Here is a 19,393-nt window from a genome sequence, read left to right on the forward strand (position 1 = left end):
TTATCTCTCACCTTCTTCCCTCTCTCCTCACGCAGGTGATGTGGGGACAAGCCCAGGGCCGTGCAGGCAGATTTTCACGCTGCCACATAACAAAGGGCGAGGAGGGGGAAATCACACACGTCTGAGTCCTGTTGCCCGGCTCCCTCCCTGCTTTCTCCACACCTGGCTGCACCTGGGCTTGTCCCCGTGCATCCTATCAGTGCCAGCTGCTGGGTGTGGGCCTGGCGCTGACGTACCAGACACACTGCGTCCTGCTGCTGCCTGCACAGCCACGCAGCTCTGCTGCGCAGTGGCACTCTGCCATCACACAGCCCCGGCCCTGTCCCCTGTCAATGTCACACCTGGGTTTTGTAATCGAGCGTTTGTGCCAGAATCTGAGAGCTGAATGGGATTCCCAGGAGCCTCTTAGTGAGGGGAGCCTCTTAGTGAGGGTGCTCAGCTGCTGCTCCAGCAGAATCCAGAGGTGTAAATGCAGCGATGGGGATCAGCTCCAGGGCGTTCAGTAGTTGGCCAAGTTTCACTTTCCAGTCCCTCATGCTGTTTCAGGCTCAGCCTAGAACAAAGGCAGTTGATGGGAACTATGATAGAAGGCCCCACAATTCTTGCTGGCAGGGGAGGAATTGAATAACGGCTGCGTTTTTTTCCACCAAGGCAGGAGGGCACACAACAAAACCACCAGATGTCAGCTTCAGTCCCCACAAAGGGAGACGTTTCCTTTGTACCAGGTGCAGATCAACCGTGGGATTCATTATTTCGGGATTTGTGGGCTTTACATGGGCTGAAAACCCAACAGACAAGACCATGAAAGAGAAATCCACTGAGATCCACGAGTACAAAGGCACATTGTTGGCTCTGTAAGTGCCTGAGCCATGAGTCACCCCAGGAAACGTCACTGCCTGCTGCCCTGTCCTCAGGCTCAACCCAGGGCACCGCTGTGGGATGCCGTGAGGGCTGTGATGCAGGACGGCACACTGAGAGGCGTGTGCAAACTTTAAACCAGCCTTGTGTTATTAAAGCTTAACTGCAAAGAGCTGCTTCCTTCCGTCGAGCTTGGGCTTGCACACGCAGCCAGGCAGCAGCAGAGGTGGACGTTGGACCCTTTCCAGCACAATGGCAACGTTGGCAATAAAACTCCAGCAGCCGCTCACTTCCAAGTCTGGTTGAATGTGTGCAAATTGCTCCGTTTTGGCTCAGGAGTGCAAAGGTAGAACCTTATCAGCAGGAGGCAACATTCCTTCCAGTAAGCAGGGCTGTATCTGAGGTGGTGGAGCACCCACGTTGTGCTGGGGTGCGGCTCCGTAACGCCCCAGCAGGCTGGGACTGAACGGTTCTGGGCAAAGGTTGTTCACGTCACCGCGTGCCGTTCCCCTCCGCGCCTCACAGCGGAGGATTTCAGCACACAGTGTTATCTGAGGCATGGAAAGCCCTGAGCTCCCAATTGTTTCCTGATCTCACGGATTTCCCAACGAAACGTGGTGGCAGCTGATAACAGGCTGCCTGGAAGCAAAGCACTGGCCATGCTTTTCTCTGTGTTTTTGAGTGGAGCAGCGATGGCAGAGCAGTGAAAGCAGCACAAGAAATGTTTTCCTGTGCTCCTGTCTGATGTCCTGCAGTGCTCACTTTCCTCGGCTTGGTCCTGCTCCTCACTGCCTTCCCAAGCCATGCCTGCTGCCCACAGCACAGAAACCTCACTGCCTCATTCAGAGCTTTCCTTAAAATGCTTCTTAATGTTGCTCTGATGCCCACCTTGGGCTCCTTTCCCTTGACGCCCACTTACTTTTGCTCTTTCTCAGACCACAGCTGAGCCGACAGTGGGGTGATGCTCACACATACCTCTCATCCCCTTCCTCCTCGGCTGCTCCTTCTTGTGTTCCTGCTAAATGGCCCAGTCTAGGGCCCAAATTATAGGAAAAAAATAACAGATTTGGGTTATTTTTTTTCTTTGGTTGACTTATAGAATCGTGAAGGTTGGAAATGACCATTGAGAGCACCAAGCCCAACTGCAGCCCACTCCCACCATGCCCACCAACCATGTCCCTCAGTGCCACATCCCCCCCTCCCCAGGCAGTCTGTTCTGTTGCATCACCTCTCTTTTGAGAAGATTTTTTCCTAATATCCAACCTGCACCTCGCATGGTGTAACTGAAGGCCATTGCCTTTCACCCTATTGCTGTTGCATGGGAAAAGAGGTCGGATCTCCACCTGGCTACAGCTTCCTGTCAGGGGGCTGCAGAGAGCAACAAGGCTTCCCCTGAGCCTGCCCTCGGTGGGGTAACGTGCCGTGGCTCTGGGCAGGGTGGATGAGCACCAGGACCCGGGAACGTGTGGCCTTTGGAAGCAAAGTTCGGGGCACACGGGACCCATCGGGGTGCATGGAGTCCCGCGTGGTTGTGAATGCCCTGCTGGGACAGTTTGCTTGATATCAGCCACCAGCGGGATCCACAGGGCTGCGTTTGAGACTCAGTTCTCTTTAACGTTTACCAATGACACTAAATTGAGAGGAGCCACCGAGTCCCAGCAGGGCAGAGAGAACTCGCGGGCAGTCCTGGACAGACTGGAGGGCCGGGCGGGTCGCCGCTCTCAGCCGTAGGGTTGGGGCGGGCGGTGCCGCCCGCTCCCGCTCTCGGTATTCCATCACTCCGAAGCCGCCCCACAACCGGGCGGCTCCGTCCCTCCCGGCCGCAGGGAGCGCCTTCCGCACCGCCCGGGGCCGCGCTGCCCTCCCGCCCTCGGGGCCGCCCGCCCCGCCCCGCAGGACGGCCCGGGGGCGGCGCTGCGCAGTGCCCGGCTCAGGTGCGGCGGGAGGAGGAGGAGGACGACGGGGAGGACGCGGCGGCCGTGCGCGGCAGCGCCCCGAGAGCCGCCGCCATGAGCAGCGCGGAGCCGCCGCCGCTCGGTGCCGGGCCGCGGGCGCAGCCCGCCTGGAAGAGGGAGATCCTGGAGCGGAAGCGGGCCAAGCTGGCCGGAGCGGCCGCCGGAGAGACGGAGTCCGCGGCGGCGGCGGCGGCGGCTCGGGGCCCGGCGGGGACGGGCGAGCGGCTGGTGGTGGCCGAGAGCTTGGGCCCGCTCCGAGAGAACCCCTTCATGCGGCTGGAGAGCGAGCGGCGGCGGCTGCGGCGGGGGCTGCCCGGGCACGGCCCCGAGGCGGCGCGGCCGCTGCAGCAGCTGCTGGAGCTGTACAGCGCCGTGCCGGGCATCCGCACCATCCGCGCCGACAACATCCTCATCATCGAGTCGCAGCCCGACGCCGCCGCCTGCTTCGCCGACGGGGAAGCGCCGTCCGGGCGCCGCCGCGATCCCCCCGCCGCGTCCCCTCCGCGCCGTCCCGACCCGCTGCGGGAGCTGCTGGCCCGCCGGGGAGCGGCCGTCGCCGAGATCCGCGCCGACCAGGTCCTCATCTACGAGGCGGCCGAAGCGCAGGAGCCTCTCGAGGCCGCCGAGCCGGGCACCGTCAGCCGCCTCCTGGAGAAGTTCGGCCAGCGACCGCGGGGCCGCCGTCGCCGGGGCGGGGAAGCGCCGGCCGGGGCCGCTCCCCCTCCGGCGGCTCCGGGCTCCCCGCGCTCCTCGGCTCCCCCCAAAGCGGCGCCGACCTCCCCCCGCCCCTCGGTCCCGAAGGCCGCCCCGACCTCCCCCCGCGCCGCTTCTCCCCGCGCCGCGGCCCCCCGACCGCTGCCGCCCCCCCTCCCCCGGCCGGCCGCCCCCCAGCCCGCGGGTCCCCACGCGGTCCCGGTGTCTCCCAGGGCTGCGACCCCACCGGCAGTCCCCGTCTCTCCCCCCGCCCCCATGGCTGCGCCCAAAGCCGTGGCTCCCCAGGCCAACTGCTTCCTCCACAAGATCGGCTCCAACTCCTTCACTGTGACGCCCCGGGGCCTGCCCCCCCCCAGCCGCGTCCCCCAGTCTCCCCCCAGCCGCGTCCCCCAGCCCACCACCCGGAGCGTGCCGCCCAAAGGGCCGCCAGTGCCATCCACCAGCGCTGCCAATGCCAGGAGGCCAAAGCCGGAGGAGGTTGAAGTGGCCGCATCACCCCCGCCCAGTGCCAGTCTGGCCCCCGGTGCCACCCAGCCTCTCTCTGCATCCGCCCCTCGGGCCGGGGGCTCCTTCGAGATCCACCCGGCCCCCAAGCCCGACCTGGCTGCCATCCCTGCTCACGACCTGCAGGCGCAGGCCTTGGCCAAGCTGCGCCTGAATTCACGCAACTCCTTCCTCTTTGTGCCCCGCCGGGAGGGTGGCACAGCTCTGCCTGCTGCCCAGAGCCATGCAACGGGACCATCACCACCACCATCCCCGCAGCAGAAAGTACAGAAGGAGCCCCCACGGGTTTCCGCTCCGGAGCAGGAAGAGCCGATCGCTTCCCCGCCGGCGCCTCTGGATCCGTCGGTACCTGTGACTTACATTGATGACATTGTGGAGCCGGACAGCGGGGAGCTCTCCCCGAGGGCTGTGAGGACAGAGAACTTGGATCAGCCCAGAGGAACCGGCCCCGAGCTGGAGATGGAGATTTCCTCTGTGCCCCTCTACAGACCGCACTCCCCCGGGCTCCATCAGAGGGGAGGTAACACCTTCACTGTGGTGCCCAAAAGGAAGCCCGGTGCCTCGGGGCCGCAGGGTCTTACTGAGGCTGGTGGGAGGCCTCAGCGGGAGGAAGAGGAGGAGGATGAGGAAAGCAAAGGAAGAAGCAAAGCTGTAGAGAACGCTGATGGGCCCCAGGTGGGGACGTCCCATAAAAAGCGCTACCCCACGGTGAACGAGATCGAAGTGATCGGCGGGTATCTGTCCCTGGAGAGGTCCTGCATGAGCAAGACGGGCTCCCGCCGCAAGAAGGTAATGGCCTGGGGCACTGCTCTGAGCAGGGAGGCCCGAAGCAGCTCCTCACTGCCCTTGGTGTGGCTTCTTGCAGATGTTCTGCTGGGCAGGGAGGTGGGCAGCTTGGGGTGGGGTGCGCTCCGTGGTAACCGCAGGGCCTGTCCTGCAATCTCTTCTTGGAGATACAGTGACAGAAAGTGAACTGACTGGGGGATGTAGGATTGGAGGAGAGCTGTGCGGGTGGAATGGCTGTGGCTGTCCCTCAGCCCTCGCTGTGCTGTGTGCACTGAGCTCCCCAGGATTGCTGGCGTTGCAGAGCACGGTGCCCTCCTTGGATTAGGGATCTATTGATAGAGGCTCAGGAATTAGGTCTCTATTAGGCAGAAAGAGATGAGCGCCAGCTTAACTCCTCCTGATGGGATTATGCCACCTGCCTGCTCTGTGGGACAGCAGCTGCCGCTCAGCTCTCAGACATGCAGGGTTCACCCATTGCTCCGAGTTTCCTAAACTAAGAGTTCACACAGCTTCGCAAAACACGTTGGGATGTGATGGAGGCACAGCATGCTGGCAGAGCTGATGTGCTGAGATGTAGGCGTGAATTGTTCTGCTTGCCATAATGACAGGCAGCACAGGCACTGTGTCACTACAGACCCTGATTTCTGGGTTTGTGACATGTTTTTCCATAGCAGGCAGAGCTGTTTGACATTCCGTTACCTGAATTCCACGAGGGTTTGATGGACTGAATCCACGCAGGTGCCTGAGGCACTGAGCAGCACAATGCGAGGGAATCCTTTGAATGGGATTCATCTCATTTGGGAGAGAGGCGGCGAGTGCTGCTCCTCTTGGCTTAATGTTCTTAAGTTCCTTCATAGGAGCTATCAGCATGTATTAATTAAGGCAGGTGGCAGATCTGAAGCATGAGAGCTGTGCAGCAGAACAGGAAATCTGCTCAGGTGTTGCCATCCTTTAAGCAGTACAAAAAGGAGGAAGAGAGGTGAGGACAAAGCTAGTGCAGCGTGTTGTTGGAGGTGGAAAACGCTGCAGAAGGACACACAGGAGCCCTGGCACCTCCATCCCTGGGGCTGTTTGAATGCGTGCTCTGATCCACTTGGACCTGCTCCAGGCAGGACTTTGGGAGAGAGACATCCAGAGCTCTTTCCCAGCCTGAGGTACTGTGTGTGGCTCTTTGGCAGCTGTTATGTCTGCAGAGTGTTGGCTTTGCGTGATGTTGGAGCCGTGGCAGTGGCTGTCTGCTCGGCAGGCGTCTGGGAGATGAAAGGGCAGTGATGCTGCAGGATTTGTGCACACCAGTAGTGGAGCTTGCTAAGGGTTGTGGGGGTGTTCTGTGTGGGATCTCACTTCTGAGAGAGAGGTTAAAGGCAAAGGAGTGATGAACTGTCACAGGGCAGAGGCTGAAATAAATGCAAAAACCCTTTAGGAAAGGAGGCCCAGTCTTTGGAGAGCCTTGAGTTCCTGGGTGAGATGCAGCCTTGCTGTGGCTGCGCGTGGGTTTTGTGCCCGCTCCTTTCCCTGCACAGAGCACGGTGTGACTGCAGCCAGGATCTGGGGGATGCTGTAGCAAATGGAAAGAGTTCTGTTTACTCTTAACCTAGAGGATGTTTGTGGCTTTTACTCTGGATAATGAGGCTGAGTGTTGATGCCTGAAAAGGAAGGAGTTTGCATGAGAACGCATTCCTTGGTCTCTTCCCAAGAGATCGCTGTGTGTCGTCAAGGCAACCGGCCAAAAACATGAGTTGTGTTTTGTAGATATGTTGGGCTTTTCAGAAACTTGGTTTTGGTCTGAGCTGGGCAGGAGCAAACATTTCTGTGTGCTCGCATTGGGCTGCTGAGCCACCCATCCCTGCAGGCTGGCCCCAGCCCATCCTGGTGGCTCTGGGTGCCAAGCCCTGCTTGTGGCCTCTCTGTGCTCTGGGTGCTGCTGCTGCTGCTCAGGGCCCTTTGGAAATCAGCTTTATTGCTTCTTTCAGATGCCTCAAGTGTGCAGAGCGACTCTTTGTTTTGGGGCTGGGGCTGTCTACTCCAGCTGGACAGTGAGCCGGTGGTGGGAGGAGAAGTGCGAGGGGGATGGAAGAGCTGCCCCAGCTCTTTAGTAGAGGCAGCTTGAGCTGCTGAGGTGGGACAGGTGTTCACTGAGCTGTGATGGTGAACGTGGGGTTGTGTGGGACCAAGGGGGGTAGAGACCTCACTGTGCTCTCAGTGGGGAGGGGGCTGCCTGTATGGGCAGGAGGCTGAATGCTCATCTTCCTGCAGGTCTGTCCCAGGGCCATGAGGATCTGTCCCTCTGCTCTGTGGCCATTCCAAGAAACCTCTCCATGTGGCTCTGGGCAGCCTGGTCTGGTGGTTGGTGATCCTGTGCATAGCAGGGGGTTGAAACTAGATGATCGTTGTGGTCCTTTCCAACCCAGGACATTCTATGATTCTATGGCATCACCATCAGTGCAGGTGCAGCAGTGCGGTGGCTGCGGGAGAGGCTGGCTGAGCTGTCAGCTCGGGCAGTGAGGACAGGATACGTGCACAGGGATGGGAGGAGACCTACTGACCCTTGTTCTAAACGAGGCACCGGGGAGAGGATGCAGAGCGTGGCTGTGACCTCTGTTCAGTGCTCATCTTCATCCTCCCTTATGGCAGCGGAAGGGAGGAGACGTCGGTCTGCCAGCAGCCCCAGGTGCAGCCTTGCTGCAGGGTGTGGATCTTTTGGATCTCTGAGGATAAAATTTGGCTTGGGTGAGTTGACAGGAAGCAATCCTTGGTTACATGCCAAAATAACGTACCTGGGGTTGTCAGCGTGGTAGGAATCTGAGTTTCTGTGCAATGAGGCATGTTGGAGTGAGTGCTGGAGAAGGACTGCCGGCTGCTGGGCCTGGTGGGGAGCCCACGAGTCTGTCTGGCTTCAGGCTTTGTGCTTTAAGCATGATGGAGTTTGGGCTTGCCCATGAAGTCCTGCACGCACAGAAGGTGCTCGGGCTGTGCTCATCCCTTATGTCTCATCAAGTTCATCCCCAGACGCAGTTTTTGCCCTTTTGGGGACGCTTTAGGAAAGGTGACCTCTAAGCCAGGCATCCGAGCCCTGTGGGTTTCAGGGTGTGAGAGCCAGCAGGCACCACGTTATTGCTGGAAGGTGAGCAGCAGCTTTGTGCAAACAGGGCTTACAAGAGCAAGATGAGTGGGATCCACATAGTTGGAACCAAACGCACTGCAAAATTGCCTACAAAGACTGTAGTTTAGCCAAATTTTCAATGTTTTGAGCAGCTTCAAGCTTGAATGTGGCATGCAGGTACCCACGTGAATGTCTGTTGGACGGTTACTGCAGACATCCCTCAGCCTTTCAGCATGGGCAGCGTTGGGCAGCAGTTCTGTTGGTCTGACCTGCTGAGCTCCTCGCTCCGCAGTTCTCCATCTGCTCACTTCTGGAGGTGGTTGGTGAGAACCAGCTGTGGGCTCAGGATGCTGGCAGGGGTGAGCACCTCCAGCTGTTGCCCAGAGCTGTTTGCAGCAAGCATGTGCCATGGGGGATTGAATTGGTGGCAGCTGCTGGCAGTGCTGCTTGCAAGGTATGGCACAAATAGGTTTGCCGGGTAGTGAAAGCAGGAATTTGTCTGCAGAAACCTGATGAAGATTCCTTCCCCTCTGTATTTTGGAAGGCTCAAGTCAAAGATTGGTTTTATTGACCTTTTTGAGAGCCTGTGCCTCGCCATTTTCTGTTTCTCGCGCCTGTGCTGTGCTGGTGGCACTGCATTTGCCACCTTTAAGGAGGGGCTGTTGGATGTGTCTGACTGGAACGTGTTGAATTTTTGGTAGGTGAGGTCAGCAGGGGTGAGTTCTGCTCAGAAAGTTTCTGCATGTCTGAGCTCAGCCTGGGGCCCTCCCCAGCAGAGATGCTCTGCAGCAGCTCTGGGTGCCCCTTTCTAACCGCTGATGTTGGGCTGTGCGGTGGGTGGCTGCAGGCTGCAGTGCGTAGAGCCTAAAGCTCCGGGCAGGCTGGACCTGAGCGCATTGATGTTGTTTTTCTGTTTACTTGCTGCCTGCCAGCGCCTCCAAAAGTTGCTTCTGTCATACCAGCCCAGTACCGATGGAGCAGATGAGTCATGTTCATCTCCTCAGCAGTGGGAGGGCTGTTGCAATCTGGGGTTCTCCACGGCCTCACCCTGTGCTGAGCTGCTCCTGCGGTCCTGCGCTTCGCTTCCGCCCATCGCGTGTGTGCAAATGAGGCAGAAGAACTACGATAAAAGCTCTTAAGCAAGTCAGAAGCTGGTGGGATGTGCCCAGGGCTCAGTCCAGCCCCGCAGTGTGAGAGATTTGGAGTGCTTTGTGCTCTGGATGGCTGTGCAGGAAGTCACACTGAAGGGTCTGTGCTGCCGGGAAACTCTGTAAGCACCCTGGGAAGATCCGGCGCTGTTAGTGAAGGCGCCAGGCCCTGGCACTGATTGCACCGAGGTTTTGCCTGCACTCTTTGTGCATTCAGCTGCATCCCATGCAGGGGGAGCTGTCTGACCCTTACAGGCTGAGTAATGCATGGATTCCTTGTTGAGCCGTGGAAGGCTGTGGCTCTGCATGCAGATGTGCAGAGGGCTCCTGTGGTGAATCGCTGCTTTGTGCCGCACCGCTTGTGGCCGGTTGGGCACTGGGACCTCTGCTGGGCTGACATGGTGAAAGGAAGAGTTTTAAAAGAAGAGCTATGTGCCCTGCGATGCTCTGGGGATGTCCCTGCCCTATTCTTTCTCAGCAGGAATTTGAAACTTCCCCATGTCTTGTGTGAGGAGTTTAATATTTCGAATCTCCATGCGTTGCTCCTGTCTACCATGTGCTTCAGCATATTGATTTCACAGGGCTGCCTTTGTGGGTTGCCTTGTAAATGGAGACTTTCTTGCTTTGCCTGGTGGTTGGGAGCTGGGATGCGGTCCTGGAGGTGATCTCCCCTTTGCCAGCAGTGCTGATGTGCTTTGCTGTAAACCCTCAGTGTTTCTGGCTCTGGTCAGTAACTGAGTTCTGCAGTTGATCATTGAGTAAAACTGAGTGTTGCTGTTGGAAAACACATCTCAGAAAAGAATGATCAAGTGAATTGAAGGTGGAACAGCTGTACAGAGCGACAGAAAAATGCTGTGTGTCATTTCTGAGCACAGCTGGGGAGCTGCAGCCAGAGCAGTATGGGGTTAATCTGATAGAGGAGCCACGTCTTGTCTGCTCCATCCCTAGGGAATTCCAAGGAAAAACCCTTCCTTCTTGTTCCAAGGAAAGGCTTTAGATGTACGGATGCTTCTTATCTTCTGTAGAATGACAGCCACTGCCTTGTTACTGTGTTGAGGCTACTGCAGAGCTTGTAGCCATGCCTGGGGTTATTCACCAGCTGGGATGGCACACGGTTGTGCCTCAGGACAAGTACAGCACACTGATAAGCTCATTGCTAACTCCTCTGGAATGGGTGACCTTCCCAAAGAGCCTTTATCTCCGAGTTTCAGAGAGGAAGCTTGCATGAAATTGTATAGATCATTGACTGCAGGGCTGGGTGAGAAACTGCAGTTCCTTTGGAAGCGTGCAGCTTTGGAATGCCACCGCCTGCTAAGCTTGTGAGCATGGTCAGGCTGAGTCACGTGGACTCTTTTCTCCTTTAAAATGTATGCTTCTGCCCTCCGTGCCTTCTGTTTGTCCAGAACAGCTTGGAGGCTGTTGTGCATTACAGCCACCCAGCGTGCCCAGAGTTTGGTGCTTGCTCAGCTGCCCCTGCTATCCCTGTGGGTCTCCAAGGGTTGCTGTGCAGCAGCAGCTTCCCAGGGCCCTCAGCTGGCTGTGCTGCAGGTCTCTGATGTGATGTCTTAGGGTGTTGGCTCAGGTCTTTGTGTCATTGACCAAATCTCCTTGACTACCACTGTAGTGAAAAAGATGTAGCAAAGCTCACTGTAAGACTGTATGGAAGCACGGGTTGATTTTCTTTCAGATCACTGATTTAATCACGCTTGATTGAGGTTTCAGCCCAGTGCTCCCTGCAGGTATCAGCCCAAACCCTCTTGCTGCTGCTGAGAAAGGAGGAGGCATTGAGCTGACCAGGCGTGTAAAGCTGCTGAACCAGCTGCTGGAAATCACACCCAGCAGTGTGCTGGCAGCCCACGCGTGCCCTGGGGATGTAGGAGACAGTGCAGTCCCTCATTTTGTCAGTTCAGGATTACATTGCTCGGGGAGGAGAATGGTTAGAGGGAATTAGTACCTGAGAGGAGCAGCTCTGCTCCTTTGGGTCTGCCATGCCTGCCAAGCATGGTGCTAACGGGTGGAGAGAAGCCACAACGTGGAGATTGATCTGCATCCTCAGCTCTGGTTTGCTCTGATATCCACGTGCTGGGAGCTGCCATCAGTGCTGTGCTCTGTCCTTCACCGCAGAGACTTTCAGGCTTCTCACCCTGACTTTGGGAGGTGAGGCATCTGCCAGCCTTCCTTGTTTGTGTGGCAGGTGGCTGTGAATTGGTGATGTTGTTTCTTGTCTGTGTACATGGTGGGTACAGGTTGGTCCTGACAGCATCTCTCAAAACAAAACAGGCTTCTCTTTTTCCTTTTTGTGTTCCTAAGCCATGCTGGGCAATGTTTACCCTGGCTTCTCTTTCCTGAGTAGTGTATTACTCATTACTGCTCAAATCCTAGCAAATAAATAAATGATTTTTGCTATGGCAACAAGAAGCCAGTTTCTCAACAGCACAGTGTTCCCCCCAGAAACAGCTTTATTACTCCCAGCTCATTGCTGAGAGTGTTCCTGTGTAGGTGCACGGCTGGGGTTGGACTCTGGTTATGTGACACAGCTCTGCATAAAGCATTCCACTGAGCAAATACTGCTAAATCCTTGCAAACACTCCCGGCTGAAGGCTGCAGTTTTCCTCCCTTGAACAAGACTGGCTCCTGGGACGTGTTTTTCTCCTAAAGAAATAACCCCAGCACCTTTGTGTTCCTGCAAAGCCAGGGCTGCCGTTGCCGAATTTCCAAGTAGTCATTTCCAGCTGCTTCCCAATCTCACAATAAGCAGCTCCGCCGCTGTTTGCTTTGCCAGGGTGCGTCCTTGAGGCTCTGTGGCAGCAGGGTGTAGGGGGGCGGTGTGCTGTGTAGGGGGGGTTTCCACATGGACTGGCTGCTGTGGTGTGGGGCTGGCACTGCTGCAGGTGAACAGCTTAAGCATTGCCTCCTAGAGCATGGCAGGATCTGGCATTGGCTGTGGGCAAACGGGAGCTGCTTGGATTCAGGCCCGCTGTCTCTGGGCGCTGTTTGTGCTGCTCCTGCTGGGGCTCTGCTGCAGGGTGGGGCTGCTTTCTGCCTTCGCCCCATGCACAGCTTTAGTCCTGATGGGCCTCAAATCTGTATTTCTTACAGCTTTCCTTCTGTTAGCAGAAAATGAGGAAAACTGAGCTCTGTCTCCCAAGCTCGGATGGCTCAGCAGCTCCATCCCACAGCGCCCAGCCTGGCAGCGCCGCTTGGCCTCACACAGAGACACATTGTGAGCCATCACTGCTGCCTCGGGCCAGGGAGCATGTAGGTCAGCAGCAGGGCAAAGCCTGGGGAGCGGCACTCGGGTGCTCCAGCACAGGGACGTCTCACTGCAGCCCCCATCTCTGAGATGGGATCACCCCCGTGCTGCTGGAAGGCTGCTGAGGGCCACGTGTTGCTCCTCAGCCCGGGGTGCGTTTTGTATGTGAAGGGAAGTGTGGCACACGGGGCAGATGTACTGCATCTCCTTCCTACTGCTGACTGCACAGGATGAAGAGAGACCTACAGAATTAAGCAAGACGGATCCTGCCCCTTAATTCTGTTCGTAACCCTATTAGCTCAGTTTTAAATGCAGTTAGGAGTAAGGGGATCAAAACACCCTTTTAGGCAGCTGGTCCTGAACCCTGATCCGCATTGGCTAGATACTCCCCTATTTTTGGCTTAAACGTATTCCTGGCAGGCTTATCCTCCTTGTTTGTCTGTGTTGTGTGCTGGCATCAGCAGTTCTTCTCTGCTCCTTGGTGTTTATTTTCTTGGTGTACTTACAAAGAGCTTAAACACTTTTCCTCGACCTCTGTTTTTGTTAGTGTCAGCAGGCTGAATTTCAGCTCCACCTGCCCAAGAAAGGTGAATTGATTGTAACCAGATCTTCAGAGCTGTAGGTAATGATTAGGACAGCTCTGAACCTGGAAGACTACATCTGGAGTCACTGTGTCAGAGTTTGGCCTTTCTGCTCTGGGAAATTTGTGCCTTCTGCTTTTATTCACATGTGATGAAGTTTTCACCGTTGCTGAAGTCGTAAGGAGGCTCTTAGATCAAGGGTTGGTCTAAAAACACCCACCCATGTGTAGGGTGCTTGCTGTCTGACTTTCTAAACAACCCATACTGTTGTTCTGTTGTTTCCCTTGACCGTGTTGCAAGTTGGAGTCATCTTCATTTGTCAGCCTCTCAGTTATCATGCGAAGGTCATTAGTGAGAATACTTAATAAGACTGGTTTTGAAACAGAACCTTAAGGAGCTCCCACTTATCTGGCATTTCTGCTCTTTGATGTGGCCTGTTACCATCTTTCCCTTAGCTGCTTCTGTCTTCTGATTTCTGATATTGATCTGTTCTTTGCCTAGTGAACAGTTTCTTACCATGATGTCCTCTCCAAAATGTCCTGACCACTGGTGTTTCTAGCATGCAGGAACTCAAAGCAGTGGGCAGGTGCTAAGAGGTGTCACCTTTTCAACATGAGGATGTTTTCCTTTCCTCCTTGGCAGCCCCACTTCCTCCTAGGGATGTGCAGCAGAGCCCTGCTGGCATCGCAGTGTGAGGTGGCGGCAAGAAGCCAAAGTACTCTGCACCTCTGGGGCTCCTGACTGTCCCATCCGTTTGGCTGTCTGCCTCTGTGCTTCCTCTCAGCACAGCAAGAGATTCAGCAGAGCATGTGGGGAAAGGCATGGGAGGGCACAGTGCCTTCCTTACAGGATGGTGGAGCTTTGGGGTGGAGGTGCTCTGCCAGTGCAAACGTTGGGAGCGATGGTTTCTCAGGCTGCTTTCTAACAATTCTCCTTGGCTGTTGTCTAGATGAAGATCTCTTTCAATGAGACGAGTTTGCAGACCATGTTTGAGTATCCATCCGAGAACTCACTGGTGGAAGAGGAGGAGGAGGAGGAGGAGGAAGGACACACTTCTGAAACAGAGGAGGACAAATCTCACACCTTTCACATTCCACGCCCGAACAGCACTTTGCATCCCAATGCAGCAAACGCAGGTGGGTGAGGCACAGCTACTGCAGGGCTACTGGTGGTGTCTGTCCCTGTCTGTGTTGCCTCCAGCCGTAATGTGCCCCAGACAGCTGGAAATGTTAGCAGAGGTCATATGACAGCAGAATTGGTTTCAGTGGGGACAGAGTTTGAAACCAGATCAGGGAATTCCCAGACTTCTCTTGCATGAGATGCAGTGAACCTTAAAAATGTAAAACTTAAAAATACCCTTTATGCTGAGAGGGTTGGTGCTGCTGCAGTGTCTGCTAGCAGCTCTGGGCAGGGGAACTGACAGCCAGTGGAGAGCATGGCACAGGCTTGTAACTGCAGCAGGAACAGGGTCCTTGCCCGTCCTGCAGATGGGCAGCTTCCATCCCGTTCCTGCCAGAGTCATGACCCCTCTTCCTTTTGGGGTGGTGTGAGTAGCATTCATGTCAGCTTTGTCCTTGCAGCAGATCTATCCAGCTACACCCCAAAGCACTCTGTGAAGTTCAGCAAGTGGCAAGAGCAGAAGTATGAGGAGATGCCTGCTGAGGGACCCCTCCTGAAGGAAGCTGATTCCCATGGGAACCAAGTTATGGTGAGGCTTCAGAGTGGCTTCTGCCTTTGTTCTGGGGTGCTCTCCCTCTGGGCAGTGGGTGGGACAGGATCTGCCTTCTCCAGAGCACGTCTGAGAGCTGTGGCACACCTCCCCGGGCAGTGGGAAGACATTACTGCAAGCTCCTACTGCCACCAGCTGCCCTACCTCCTGTGTGTGTGTGTGAAAGGCAGTGGTAAGGCAGCTGGCACGCTTTGTGCTGCAGGGCACTTCTGGAGGGGAATTAAAGTACTCACCAGCCCAAGGCAAGGTGCCACCGCAGCCCTCGCCGCCAGAGGCATGTGTCCTCGTTTGCTTTCGATTTGGTGACGATTCCATTTCAACTGTGCTTTCTCCACAGCTCACCCCAGCTGAGAAGGGCGGACTCTCTGACTTCAGCAGCGAGCCTGCGCTGTACTTCTGATTGCTCCATCTGTGAGCCTGCAGCAGCAGCTGCTGGGCAGAGCCTGGCAGTGCACCGTGGAAACCAACGCCTGGGTCCCTCCCTCATCGCAGTCTTCACAGCGTCCTGATGCCAAGGGTGGACTTGATGCCATTGGGCGTCGTTGGAGAATATTTGCACTGGGTTCTGGGACCTACACGACTGGTTTTTTAATGCGTATGGTTTATTCTCCTTGTGGCCTTGCATATCCCTTGTTCAAGATCAGCTGTCCATTAGACAGGTATCTTAAAGCAGTGTGTAACCCCAGGATGGATGTAGATTCTCTCAGTGCTTATGACTGTGCTCATCCAAGTGCTGAATGAGGCCTGGACAGCATTTTTGTAACACTTCTCTCATGAGAGGCCCCAGTGAAGAAAGCTGTGGCAGGTGGCTGGACTCACTGCACTGGTTCTGACAGCCAGGTTACAGGGGCTGGAAGAACTGCTAAAGGTTCATGGGTTGTTCTCAGTGTGTTTTTGGGTCTAGTTTCACCAAACTGTCATGGAATTTATGTGCCAGTTAAGCACTTGTGAAGGAAGCTGAATGCACTGTGTGGGTGATGGGGAGGGGAATAAATGCCTTCAGCATTAGGTGTCACTTTTGCACTGGCAGCAGGAAGCACCCGGTCCAGCTTGAGCCTTGTGAAGGCTCCCAAACATTGGCCATAGCTTTGATCTCTCTGTAACTGCCTCTGCTCTCCAGTCTCTACTGCTAATTGTGCTTGTTTGCCAGTTGCTCGTTTTGTTTTGGTATCTAATGGGGCCAGGCCTTAGATTTGTGTCTTAGGTGGTGGGGAGACTTGCTTCTTGCCTTGCTCACTCTATTTCTCTATGCAAAGCACACGAGGGCCATTTCACTCCTTCCTTCTACAGAACTTGAACAAGGAATATGATTTTTTTTCTAGTATTTTTATAGTTCTGTTGTAATTGTTTGATGCAGCCAATATGCAAAGGAATCTGCTAGACTCTTCCATTTAAATTTTCTACAACTGTACACTCAGGGTCAAAATTACACTCTGGAAAAGACTGAACACTGCTGCTAATGTGATTTGTATTTCTGGGATTAAAAGAGATGCAGTTGGAATAGACACAGCCTCTTTGGGCTTTATGAAAAGGGCAGTGCCCCACGCGTGGCTCCATCTGAAGGACCAGGCTGCCATCTTTTGGTGATGTTTGGCTTTTGTTGGTTTGTGTGTTATATACAGACAATGTCTAGCCGAGCTGACACTGATCTACGATCTGAAAATGTTCTTTATACTTTTTAACATCTTGTACTGTGGAAAGCTCGGGCCGTGAGCTTAGGGCAGCCCCAGCTCCTGAGCTGCAGAGTAACAAATGTGTAAGGGGTGAAGCCAGAGCTGCCTGTCCTGGCTTCGTTCTGCTGTGGGTCAAGGAGGGATGCTGAATGATATCCTGCAGCCTGCTCTGCTGCCTTCAGCCAACTGAAGTGCTGCTGTGGGTGCTGATCCCAGTGCAGGAGTTCTGTGCCCACCCCTTCCCTCGCAGACAGGCCCGTGGTGCTCTGCTGGGAGGTGACGTTCAGCAGTTCTCTAATACCAAAATGCTTCTGAAAGGAAAATATACTCCTGCAACACACTTTTATTAACGGTGGCATCCTTGTACCACAACAGCAGCTGCCCCCAACCAAGGGGCCTGGCCAGGCTGGAGAACAGCTTTAGGAATGCTTTTGTCCACGTGTTTGTTTTGAAGTGCTTGCAGACTCACTGGCTTTGCTAGCATTCCCAATTTCTCCCTTCAGGGCATCTAGCAATGTCTGAGAACTCTCCAGAATCTGAGAAAGAAGGAAATAAAAACAGCTTATGTATTTTTTTTTTTTGTATCAACTCAACAGTTCTCTCTGAGTTCAGCTGATGTAGGGAGGGATCCTCCACCCCTGAGAGCAATACAAAACGGAGAATTTCGGTGTTCTGTCTCACTGCAGGGATGGCTGTGCAGGAATCTCTCTTGTTACACCCATATTCTGAATTAAAAAAATCCTCAAGCCATTTATCTGTCTTGAACACAAAGCAGAGACCTTCCTGCAGCAGGTTGAGGATTGAAGTTTACTTTTTGGAGCAGTATTAAAATTGCAGGCAGCAGACCCAATGTTTTCCACTACTAAACCTGCACGCTTCAAGTTTCTTGCTTCGATAGGTAACCCCGAAATGACCTTAAATGAGACTAAATCTTGCTCCTTTAATTCATTTTCTTCTGTTTTTAGCACGTATTTTATATAATCTAACACTCCCACCTGTTGTGCCCTAGGAGACCAGGTAACACCAGGCTTAGATCTCGCTGTGTGCAGCTCACCTCTTTACAGCGGACAGCTGTAACAGAATGTAGCTGCTGCAGTGCCAGCGATCGTCTGTACTCATTCCTATGGCCTTACAGGAGTGTGAAATGGTCAGAGGTGAAGAGCCCTGCAGGAGCAGAGGGGCAGGACGTGTGGGATCTTGCTGCCTTGTCCCCGTGGCAGAACATGGTGGATGGGTTAGGGTGAGTCCTGAGACTCCCATGGGCCGGAGAAGGGCAAGGGGCACAATTGTACACAGGAGACCTGAATGCACAGGAAAGGGACTCTGCTCCTCCTTTCTGTCTGCAGGATGACTGTGTTTCCTCTCCTCAGCCCTCAGCTTTTTACCTGCTGTGTCTTTGTCTCCTAATGTCAATAAACACGGATTTGTTTGTAGGATAGGGAGTTGTGGTTTGTATCTCAGGGAAGGTTTCTTTTCGAACCTGTGCTGTTTGTGGTGTAACTTTACAACACCACTTCTAAGCTGTTCCATTCTCGTACAAGTTCTCCCCAAACCTCTGGGCCATGAAGCACTTCCTTACACCACCTTCCCTTCCATACAGCATTCAGAAATGCCCTGCATGTCTTCTGAGGCTCTGTGCTCCCTGAAAAGTGCTTTGGAAACACCACTTCTGCGTCCTGGTGGGCTTGACATCCCCATGGGTGTCATCACAGCACTGCGAGGAGCTCGGTGGTGAGCAGTGCTCTGCTGGGAGCCCTCATCTGTGTGCTGGCTGAGCGAGGCAGCAGGGCTGTGCCCTTGTGTGCTGTGTTGGGGTGTGTGTGATGGAAGCCTTGACTCTTCACAGTTATTAGCAGCTAATGTGGGAGATGCAGAGGGCCGACCAGCATCATCAGGCATTAGAGAGACTGGGGTAAAATAATGGTGGCTGAACCAACTTCTCTTTTAGTGTTGGCTGATGAATATTCCACTAATGAGTGAATTGTGGCTGCTGGTTACATCCCTACTTCCCATGTTTATCACTGGGCTGGGTGGGTGAGGAGGATGCCATGCTTACAAACACACAGGGGAGAAAGGGAAATGTAGGCAACTACCTGGAAAAAAACTTTTATTTCTTAAAGAAGAGCTGACTGGGGCTTGAATTAAGAAGTGAACTGAGCTGTTACTCTGCATGCAGAATGGAGCAGTCACAGAATCATAGAATCATTTGAGTTGGAAAGGACCCTTAAAGGCCATCAGGTCCCACTCCCTGCAGTGCTCAGGGACACCCACAGCTCCAGCAGTGCTCAGAGCTCCAACAGCCTGACCTCGGCTGTCTGCAGGGATGGGGCACCACCAGCTCTCTGTGCAACCTGTGCAGTGCCTCAGTGCTCTGAGTGGAAAAAGCTTCCTCTTATGTCCAGTCCAAATCTCCCTCTTGCAGTTGGAAACCATTTTCCCTTGTGCTATCACAACAAAACCCGCTAAAGTCTGTCCCCTTCTATAATATAAGACATTACTGCAATCCCATCTTGTTCGGAAACGTTTTCTAGCTATCCAAAGCTTTTTCATCTAGAGGAGTTTGCATCTTCGGGACAGAAGGCCTTTGGAAGATATTCCCATCCCCAGTGAGAGGCTGTCAGCAGGGACGAGGCACCGCCTTTCTGTGCAACCCTCGCAGCGCCCCCCGCCCTCTCTACACAAACTCACTACACGAACTTCTTCCTTCTCCCTAACTCCACCTCCCGTCCGCAGCTGGCAGCGCCGATCCCTGCCGGCCGTACCTTGCCGTATGCCGCCTCGCTCTCGGCGATGCTGGCGTCCAGCTGGCAGCGCGCACTCAGATGCCGGGCCGTGCGCTCGGAGCTCCGTGCCAAGCGCTCCGTGAGCGCCGCGATGCGGCTCTGCAACCGTCCGCGCTCCGCCTCCTCCTCCCGGATCCGTTCGCTCAGCTCATCCCGCCGGGCGCGGAGCTGCGCCAGCGCTGCTCGGGACGACCGTGCGTGTGATCACCGAGCTCACCAACCCCCGTCGCCCCCCTCCGGCCCCGCTCACCCACCCTCCAGCAGCTCGCCGTCGAACCCTCGCAGCGCTTCCCCCTCTCCGCTCAT

The 19,393-nt window shown here is 55.1% G+C and overlaps 2 protein-coding genes across 2 annotated transcripts; one reads left to right on the forward strand and one right to left on the reverse strand.

The window, feature by feature from the left end:
• Positions 1-2,867: 2,867 nt before the first annotated feature.
• TPRN (taperin) lies at positions 2,868-15,031 on the forward strand (the record flags this gene model as incomplete). Its single annotated transcript, XM_079544835.1, has 4 exons — positions 2,868-4,820; positions 13,852-14,038; positions 14,483-14,610; positions 14,969-15,031. The coding sequence occupies 4 exons, from the start codon at positions 2,868-2,870 to the stop codon at positions 15,029-15,031; spliced, it is 2,331 nt and encodes a 776-aa protein (XP_079400961.1).
• Positions 15,032-16,723: 1,692 nt separating this feature from the next.
• On the reverse strand, positions 16,724-19,393 carry LOC306953631 (uncharacterized protein; the record flags this gene model as incomplete). Its single annotated transcript, XM_079544593.1, has 3 exons — positions 16,724-16,840; positions 19,067-19,266; positions 19,342-19,393. 3 exons carry the CDS (start codon positions 19,391-19,393, stop codon positions 16,724-16,726), a joined length of 369 nt encoding a protein of 122 aa, XP_079400719.1.

Source organism: Tetrao urogallus (assembly GCF_951394365.1).
Source record: "Tetrao urogallus genome assembly, chromosome: 19".
NCBI lineage: Eukaryota > Metazoa > Chordata > Aves > Galliformes > Phasianidae > Tetrao > Tetrao urogallus.